This window comes from Setaria italica, chromosome VII, assembly GCF_000263155.2.
Source record: "Setaria italica strain Yugu1 chromosome VII, Setaria_italica_v2.0, whole genome shotgun sequence".
In the NCBI taxonomy this organism is placed as follows: Eukaryota; Viridiplantae; Streptophyta; class Magnoliopsida; order Poales; family Poaceae; genus Setaria; species Setaria italica.
The window spans coordinates 16,464,643-16,474,160 of record NC_028456.1 but is presented as its reverse complement, the minus strand read 5'-3'; the positions used below and the strand labels follow the sequence as shown (position 1 = coordinate 16,474,160).

General features: G+C 45.6%; 1 protein-coding gene and 1 pseudogene across 3 annotated transcripts; both read left to right on the top strand.

Annotated features, from left to right (window-relative positions):
* The first annotated feature begins 627 nt into the window (after positions 1-627).
* On the top strand, positions 628-3,045 carry LOC101754416 (auxin-responsive protein IAA16-like). Of its 3 annotated transcripts, XR_002678479.1 has the most exons (4): positions 628-1,110; positions 1,208-1,361; positions 2,099-2,211; positions 2,727-3,045. XR_002678479.1 is itself a non-coding variant. In XM_022828177.1 (3 exons), the coding sequence occupies exons 1-3, from the start codon at positions 1,008-1,010 to the stop codon at positions 2,803-2,805; spliced, it is 336 nt and encodes a 111-aa protein (XP_022683912.1). In that variant the 5' UTR covers positions 628-1,007; the 3' UTR covers positions 2,806-3,045. The 3 variants fall into 3 exon arrangements, 2 of the variants coding, with proteins under 2 accessions (XP_022683912.1, XP_022683913.1); XM_022828177.1 differs by lacking the exon at positions 2,099-2,211; XM_022828178.1 differs by lacking the exon at positions 2,727-3,045 and having other exon boundaries at positions 2,099-2,711.
* Positions 3,046-3,736: 691 nt separating this feature from the next.
* Positions 3,737-4,319, top strand: LOC101754024 (annotated as a pseudogene).
* Positions 4,320-9,518: the final 5,199 nt, after the last annotated feature.

Sequence of the window (9,518 nt, the reverse complement as noted above, 5' to 3'; positions counted from 1 at the left end):
ATATATGTATATATATATATATAAAGGGATCTATTTATCCGTAGTTGGTCACAGAATAGATTATTCTGTAGCTGGATCATCCATCCGTTCAAATCGAGATCATCCGTCCCACGATCGACCGAGCCGGCGAGCCTAGCGACGGAGTCGAACGGTAGCCGGGAGTAACGAGTCTTTAGGCTCATCAGCTCGTCATGGGACCGCTCGTCGGCTCGATCCTCAATCTTAGGCCCCGTTTTCTTCCACTGACTTATTTTTAGCACCCGTCACATCGAATGTTTAGATACTAATTAGGAGTATTAAACGTAGACTATTTACAAAACCCATTACATAAGACGAATCTAAACGGCGAGACGAATCTATTAAGCCTAATTAGTCCATGATTTGACAATGTGTTGCTACAGTAAATATTTGCTAATGATGGATTAATTAGGCTTAATTAGGCTTAATAGATTCGCCTCGCCGTTTAGATTCCACTTATGTAATTGGTTTTGTAAATAGTCTACGTTTACTACTCCTAATTAGTATCTAAACATTTGATGTGACACGTGCTAAAAATAAGACACGGGAAGAAAACGCCCCTTATCCGCGTCCGCCGCTGCCGCCCAAAATCCATCGACTCCCCGTCAGCCATCCCGCCCGCCCCCACGCACGCAGCCGCTACCCAAAATCTCGCTCCCAACTCCGGGCAGGTCCCCCTCCCTCGCCCCAACCGATCTGGTCCACCTCCGCCCTCCCGCCCCCTCCTGCCGCCACGGGATATGGCGAGCGGCGGCAGCCCCCGCCGGCCCCTCCTCCCGTGCCGCCCGCCGGCCCCTCCGCCCGGTGGAGGGGTGGCCGCCGGTGCGGTCGTTCAGGAGGAACCTGGCGTCCATCAGGTACTCGCCGCAGTCGTCGTCGGCTCATCATCAGGACGGCGGAGTTAAGGGAGGCCGCGGCGCCAAGGGAGGCGGCGCCGGCGAGGGCGGGCACAACCGCACAAGAGCGGCGGCCTGTTCGTGAAGATCAACATGGACGGAGTGCCCATCGGGCAGAAGGTGGACCTCACGGCGTACGGCGGCTACGCCGAGCTCTCCGCCGCCGTCGGCAAGCTCTTCCGCAGCCTGCTCGCCGGTACGTACTCCATCGCCGCCTCGTTTGTTCCAAGAACTGTGTATGCGTGCTCGCGTTGTCTGATCATGCGAGAAAAAAAAATCCCTCGATTGCGCAGCCCAAAGGGACCCAGCCGCCGCCGCGGTGGGCTGGCGCTGCGGCGAGGAGGCAGCGGGGGAGGAGGCCGAGGAGCCCGTGATCAGCGGCGAGTACACACTGGTGTACGAGGTCGAGGACGGCGACCGGGTGCTGGTCGGCGACGTCCCTTGGGAGTAAGTCTGAACGGGATCAAAATCAGCTAGCATGTCTGTCCGCATCAGATTTCATGGAATTCTAGGCTGATGGCCATAGTCAAAGTAATATGACAGTATCTTAGTTGCCATCATTTTTGTTGTGTTTTACTCATTACTCCCAGAGATAAAAGGATGAGTGTTCTGTGCAACAAATCAGTCTGTACCCAACACATTTTTTGAAGGCAATGTTTATTGTTTTCAGTCACACCAATACAATTACGGTGACTGCATATCAATTTGTATTGTCAAATCAAGCCTGTCATTATCCTGAATCCTTCGCCCTTGATAAATCACCTGCCACAGTTTGGGCACTAGACGTTTAATTATGGTAAATAGCTGTTGTCCTAGTTGTAGTAAATCACTTCATAACTATCGTCCATAGACTGTTGAATTATGTAAAATTCTACCATTTTGCATTGCTAAATCGTGTCTTCAAGCATCATTTTGCTTGCTTGTGGTAAATCATCTGTCACATTATCATTGCTACATGTTTATTTATAGTACTCACAATTATCGTAAATTGGTTCCTCAATGCTATAATTTGTGTAAATTGGGCACTTCATTGTAGTAAGTAGGGCACTCTGATCATAGTGTTCAGTAGGCAAAACAATGTTTATTAGTATCTGATCATCATGTGGTTACCATACTTGGTTCAATCCTGCTTGCTCTCATTCATGTAGTTCATTCGTTCTAATTTTAAATCACTACATATGCAGGAAAAGGAGCCCAATTTAGGTTTGTGCTGCTCTTTTAATATTTACCGCTCACTGAACACCAGCCAACAAGTTTCCAGCCAGAACTTGTGATACAACTTAATCTATATGTCATGGTATACCATACTTTTGTATTACATCTTTTAACCATTGTCTATTTGTCTTACATCATACTCCCATGGTCGAGCAATTTGGATTATAGTAAATGCAGTTGTGCTAACTTGACAGTTGACACCACCGTAGTAGTTACGAATTAGTTCCTGGTAAATGGGTCATGCTGTTATGGTAATTGGTCCATTTTTTTTTTGAGAAACATAGTATAGTAACTAGATTGTGCCATTGTGGTAAATTGATTATAGCATGCCATTGTGGTAATTTTGACCATGTAAGTATCAATTTTCGTAGTTCTGGTACGAGGGATTCTAATAAACTCGATATTATTTTATAGTAACTTGATTATTCCAATTGTGGTAAATAACTTTGTGGTGAATTGATGATGCCATTCTCGTAAAAATTGGTGGTAAATTGGTTTATGCCTAATCTGCATGCATATATGCTATTAGCCATCTAAACACTTGTTACAGATGTGAAATGAACTTACTTTTTAACTATTCTCCTTGTTATTACGAAGTTTTCAGGTGATGAGGTCTTCTGGCAAGTCCTGGGCAAGATGCGCTCACTTACGAGCAGCTAATAATAGGCACGGTTGAAATCTGATTTCAATATCTCTGGCCAACTAGCTGCAACAAAACGAGAGAAGCTCCAAATAAATGATTTTCTCAAATTCTGGGTGTAGACATATGTATCTACGAGCCTTCTAAATTATTGTACAGTGTTTAAGCCAAGTCGTTCTTCAATGAAGTATGTCCCACCAAAATAGCTGTGTGTTCAAATTTAAACCTTCCCTCTATGTTAATGTATCATCGTAATCCACCAAATAGATTCCAGTACACAAGCCATGCATTATCGTAATTCATACCGCTAAAATAGTAGATATAGTAAACCATCAGATAACTACCTAGTATTGTCGTAAAAATTATCTAGTACCGTGATCCACGCATTCTTGTAAAAGAATTCTTTATTTCTTTACAGAAAACAGCCAACCCAAGTATTCTCGTAAGTTTTTGAACGTGTAGACAAAACCAAGCCCAAGTATTCTCGTAACCAGTGTACGATACACTTGCATGATGCAGTTCTGATAAGGAGAATTTTTTTTGAACGTCAATGTAGCTTTGATTACGTAGTAATGGCTAATGACTGTCGTTTCTCCTAGCTTCGATTACACAATGACCGGCTCCGTCGCTCAGGCGCCTCAGCTCGCTCGTCTCGTAGGAGCCCGGATCAGCAGGGAGGTGGACCCTCGTAGTAATTCCAATCATGGACTGCCAATCATGGACTGCCAGTGCCCTGGCTATAGAATAATTATTAATTCTATGGCTGGCTTTAGAGTACTCACCATATATCCGCTATTTCGTACCCAGGTAGGACCAGCGCGCCTACCCGGTTGTTCACCCCTGCCCGCACACGCGATGGACCAATTTCCCTTCGTCAGGTTTTTTAGAGGCGACAACAACCGCGATGAAAGGCCGTCCACCTCACGGCCATCTATTGGAACCGCCGCAGCCGTGATCTTCGAAGAAGATGTTGAGGCCCGGCATCGCTCCGACGGAGAACGCCGCCCCGACCAGCAGGGAGCCTGGCGGTGTTGTGCCTGGGCAACCGAAAGAGCTCCTCCCGAGGTTATTCGACGAGTCCTTCCGCAGCACAGCAACTTCTTTCTCCAAGTACTCCATCGCAGATAGCTCCATGGACTTGAGCAGTTGTCGGTACTCGGAGTTTGGCGGAGGAAATCAGCGAGGCGGCGGCGACGACGACGACGCAGACAAGGAGAGGCCCCTGGTTCTGTGCAACAAGGCGTCGAGGTGGCACGAGCAGCTGCAATGCTGCTGCCTCAACTTCCGTGGCCGTGTGACGGTGGCATCAGTCAAGAACTTCCAGCTGATAGCTTCTGCGGCACAGGCAGCCGCAGCAGGGGCTTCGGCACCTCCTGCTCGACAGACGCCGCAGCCCCAGGCGTCGTCGAGCCACGACACGGTGATCTTGCAATTCGGCAAAGTTGCAAAGGATACGTTCGATCACCATGGACTACCGGTACCCGCTGTCGGCTTTCCAGGCCTTCGCCATATGTTTGACCAGCTTTGACACGAAGCTGGCCTGTGAATAAGATCCATAGATGGGGTTAGCATTGTTAGAAGAATCGTCCTATGAGGCAGGACTGTAACTTAGACATAAGAGTTGTTATGATTTGAGTTGGCCTGCTAGAGATAGAGATAGAATCTTGATGTATTTGAAGGCTGGCTAAACTCTATCTGTAACTACATATATTGTAATGTGTTGGGACTTTGTCCCTATATAAACATGCAACCACGGTGAGCCAAGACAAGCAACCGTGTTCAATCTATTTGACATGGTAATCAGAGTGCTTCTTCCATAAACACATCTATCTACTCCACCCTCTCCAGGCACATGCCATACACATCCATGGCATCATCATATGCTTCGCCTACGGCGGCACCGCTTGGAGCTCCTTTAGCTGAAAAGCTTACACAAGAGAATTACGTCTTGTGCCGCCTGGAGCTCCTTTAGCTGAAAAGCTTACACAAGAGAATTATGTCTTATGGAAGGCTCAGTTCTTGCCCGCTGTGCGAGGCGCGCAGCTGATGGGAATCCTCGACGGATCTGTCAAGGAGCCGGCTAAGACCATGGAACTGGTGAAGGCCGATGGCAAGAAAGAATTGGTCGCTAACCCAGAATATGATATATGGGTGGCGAAAGATCAGCAACTGCTGAGTTATCTCCTCAACTCCATCACCAAGGAAGTGCTAGCACAAGTAGTGTCAGAGACGACGTCAGCTGGAGCATAGAGTGCGCTGCAGACAATGTTTGCGGCACAATCAAGAGCACGCGTGACAAATCTACGCATGCGGTTGTCTACCTTCAAGAAGGGTAGCATGACTTCATCAACATATTACACCAAGATGGTGGCTATCAAGGATGAGCTGGCGGCAGTAGGAGTCATCATTGATGATGGTGAGATGGCATCTTACATCCTTAATGGTCTTGATATTGAGTATAATCTGTTTGTGTCCTGGATGCTTGGCCGTGCCGATCCCCTCTCTCTTTCCGATTTGTACTCTCACCTTCTGTCCTATGAGATGCGCCTAGAGGCTTATAATGAAGGGGGACAGTACGCATCGTCAGCAAATTCAGCTTCTCATGGAGGTTTTCGGGGACGTGACAATGGAGGACGAGGCAACGAAGGGTGCAACCGTGGGTGCACTAGTGGTGGCCGTGGTGGCCAGAACAGGGGCGACCAAACCAATAATAGTGGAAATCAGCCCAAGAAGGTTGTCTGTCAAATCTGCAAAAAGGTCGGTCACGAAGCACCAAGATGCTGGTACAGATACGATGAGGATGACAAGGAGAAAGTGGCCGGCGCTGCAGCTACAGGTTACGGCTATGATACAAATTGGTATGTAGATAGTGGCGCAACCGACCACATCACTGGAGAACTTGACAAGTTAACTGTCAAAGACAAGTACAATGGTCGAGATCAAGTTCAGGCTGGCAACGATTCAGGTATGCAAATTAGTAATATTGGTCATTCAACTTTACATACCCCGGGTAGAACTTTATTTCTAAACAATATCCTTCATGTTTCTACTGCCCACAAAAATCTTGTTTCCGTCCACATACTAGCTTCTGATAACAATGCCTTTTTGGAATTTCATCCAAAATTCTTTAGTATCCGAAATGAAGAAAATCCTTCATCAAGGTAGATGCAAAGGAGGGCTTTATCCATTAGAATCTATCTCGTCAGAAGAAAGCGGCGGCAAGAAAGGTTATGGTGTTAGCAAACCTTCTGTTTCTAAGTGCCATAGTCGCTTAGGCCATCCAGCTTATCCTATTGTTCAGGGTGTGCTTAGTCATAATAATCTCCCTTGTGACGGTACTAGTTTTGAGTGAATTTTTGATGCTTGTCAAATGGCTAAAAGCCATCAACTACCATATTCGAGTTTAGAAAATTCATCCAAAGCTCCGCTTGATCTTATTCACTCTGATGTTTGGGGTCCTGCACCTACTTCTGTGGGTCGTTATTCTTACTATGTGAGCTTCATTGATGATTTTAGTAGATTCACCTAGATTTATCTCTTGAAAAATAAATCTGATGTGTTCCAAGTTTTTAAAGAATTCCAGAATCTCGTGGAGCAAAAACATGATAAGAAAATTGTTATTGTGCAAACTGACAGGGGAGGTGAATATGAGAAATTGAATTCCTTTTTTCAACAGATTGGCATAGCACATCGTGTTTCATGCCCTCATGCCCACTAGCAAAAGGGTCTGGTTAAAAGGAAGCATCATCATATTGTTGAAGTTAGTCTTGTGCTTCTTGCAAATGCATCGATGCCCTTAAAATTTTAGGATCAAGCCTTTTTAACTGCCGCTTATCTCATCAACATGCTTCCCAGCAAAGTTCTTAGTTTTGATACCCCTATAGAACGCTTGCTACAAGAAAAGCCTGATTATAACTCTCTTCGCATTTTTGGGTGCACCTGTTGGCCTAACTTGCACCGTATAATACTCGAAAGCTTGCTTTCAGATCTATTAAATGTACTTTTATTGGTTATAACTTCATGCATAAAGACTTCAAGTGCTTAGATCCTTCCACGGGTCGTATCTACATCTCTCGTGATGTTATTTTCGATGAATCTATCTTTCCGTTTACCTACTTACATCCAAATGCAGGCGTTCTTCTTAGAAAAGAGATTCTCCTTTTACCTAATCATCTTCGTAATCCGTGGGATGTAAGTTGCATTGACAATATTACTAATGCTACTAACCATTTGCCATCTAGCGATGAGAAGGCTGTTTTTCAGGAGGAGCTATCATCTGCGCCGGCGCACAGCGGTACAGTAAACTCAGGCGGCATTTTTTTAGGGCGCATGCACTGATTTTCAAGCTGATCCGCTGGCTGTTCCTGTCACGCCAATGTACGACACGCCGGTTCCGTCTCCACCGCGTGGCTCAGCAGCTGTGCCTGCCGCTCCTACATATTGTAACGTGTTGGGACTTTGTCCCTATATAAACATGCAACTACGGCGAGCCAAGACAGGCAACCGTGTTCAATCTATTTGACATGGTAATCAGAGCGCTTCTTCCACTACTCCACCCTCTCTAGGAACACGCCATACACATCCACGGCGTCATCATCTGCTTCGCCTACGGCGGTGCCCCTCGGAGCTCCTGTAGCTGAAAAGCTTATATGGGAGAATTACGTCTTATGGAAGGCTCAATTCTTGCCCGCTATGCGAGGCGCGCAGCTGATGGGAATCCTCGACGGATCTGTCAAGGAGCTGGCCAAGACCACGGAAGTGGTGAAGGCCGATGGCAAGAAAGAATTGGTCACTAACCCAGAATATGATATATGGGTGGCGAAAGATCAGCAACTGCTGAGTTATCTCCTCAACTCCATCACCAAGGAAGTGCTAGCACAAGTGGTGTCAGAGGCGATATCGGCTGGAGCATGGAGTGCGCTGCAGACAATGTTTGCGGCACAATCAAGAGCACGCGTGACAAATCTACGCATGAGGTTGTCTACCCTCAAGAAGGGTAGCATGACTGCATCAACATATTACACCAAGATGGTGGCTATCAAGGATGAGCTAGCGGCAGTAGGAGTCATCATTGATGATGGTGAGATGGCATCTTACATCCTTAATGGTCTTGATTTCGAGTATAATCCATTTGTGTCCTCAATGCTTGGCTGCGCCGATCCCCTCTCTCTTTCCGATTTGTACTCTCACCTTCTGTCCTATGAGATGCACCCGGAGGCTTATAATAAAGGGGGACACTACACATCGTCAACAAATTCAGGTTCTCGTGGAGGTTTTCAAGGACGTGGCAATGGAGGACGAAGAAAAGGAGGGCGCAACCATGGGCGCACCAGTGGTGGCCAAAACAGGGGCGGCCAGACCAATAATAGTGGAAATCAGCCCAAGAAGGTTGTCTGTCAAATCTGCAAAAAGGTCGGTCATGAAGCACCAAGATGTTGGTACAGATACGACGAGGATGACCAGGAGAAAGTGGCCGGCGCTGCAGCTACAGGTTACGGCTATGATACAAATTGGTATGTAGACAGTGGCGCAACCGACCACATCACTGGAGAACTTGACAAGTTAACTGTGAAAGACAAGTACAATGGTCGAGATCAAGTTCAGGCTAGCAACGGTTCAGGTCTGCAAATTAGTAATATTGATCATTCAACTTTACATACTCCGGGTAGAACCTTACATCTATACAATATCCTTCATGTTCCTACTGCCCACAAAAATCTTGTTTCCATCCACATACTAGCTTTTGGTAATAATGCCTTTCTGGAATTTCATCCAAAATTCTTTTTTATCTAGGATCAGGAAACGAAGAAAATCCTTCATAAAGGTAGATGCAAAGGAGGGCTTTATCCATTAGAATCTATCTCCCTTGTGGCGGTACTAGTTTTGAGTGAATTTTTTATGCTTGTCAAATGGCTAAAAGCCATCAACTACCATATTCGAGTTCAGAAAATTCATCCAAAGCTCTGCTTGATCTTATTCACTCTGATGTTTGGGGTCCTGCACCTACTTCTGTGGGTCGTTATTCTTACTATGTGAGCTTCATTGATGATTTTAGTAGATTCACCTGGACTTATCTCTTGAAAAAGAAATATGATGTGTTCCAAGTTTTTAAAGAATTCCAGAATCTCGTGGAGCGAAAATATGATAAGAAAATTATTTCTGTGCAAACTGACTGGGGACGCGAATATGAGAAATTGAATTCCTTTTTCCAGCAGATTGGCATAGCACATCGTGTTTCATGCCCTCATGCCCACCAGCAAACGATTTTGTTGAAAGGAAGCATCGTCATATTGTTGAAGTTGGTCTTGCGCTTCTTGCAAATGCATTGATGCCCTTTAAATTTTGGGATCAAGCTTTTTTAACTGCCACTTATCTCATCAACATGCTTCCCAGCAAAGTTCTTAGTTTTGATACCCCTATAGAACGCTTGCTACAAGAAAAGCCTGATTACAACTCTCTTCGCATTTTTGGGTGCGCCTGTTGGCCTAACTTCCGCCCCTATAATACTTGAAAGCTTGCTTTCAGATCTATTAAATGTACTTTTATTGGTTACAGCTTCATGCATAAAGGCTTCAAGTGCTTAGATCCTTCCACGGGTTGTACCTACATCTCTCGTGATGTTATTTTCGATTAATCTATCTTTCCGTTTACCCACTTACATCCAAATGCAGGCGTTCTTCTTAGAAAAGAGATTCCCCTTTTACCTAATCATCTTCGTAATCCGGGGGATGTAAGTTGCATTGACAATA

Excerpts from the sequence above, each read along its gene's own strand:
- LOC101754416 (XM_022828177.1), top strand. The coding sequence starts at position 1,008 with ATGGACGGAGTGCCCATCGGGCAGAAGGTGGACCTCACGGCGTACGGC. Across the intron at positions 1,111-1,207 it reads CTTCCGCAGCCTGCTCGCCG|CCCAAAGGGACCCAGCCGCC; the intron begins GTACGTACTCCA and ends TCGATTGCGCAG. Across the intron at positions 1,362-2,726 it reads GTCGGCGACGTCCCTTGGGA|TTTTCAGGTGATGAGGTCTT; the intron begins GTAAGTCTGAAC and ends GTTATTACGAAG.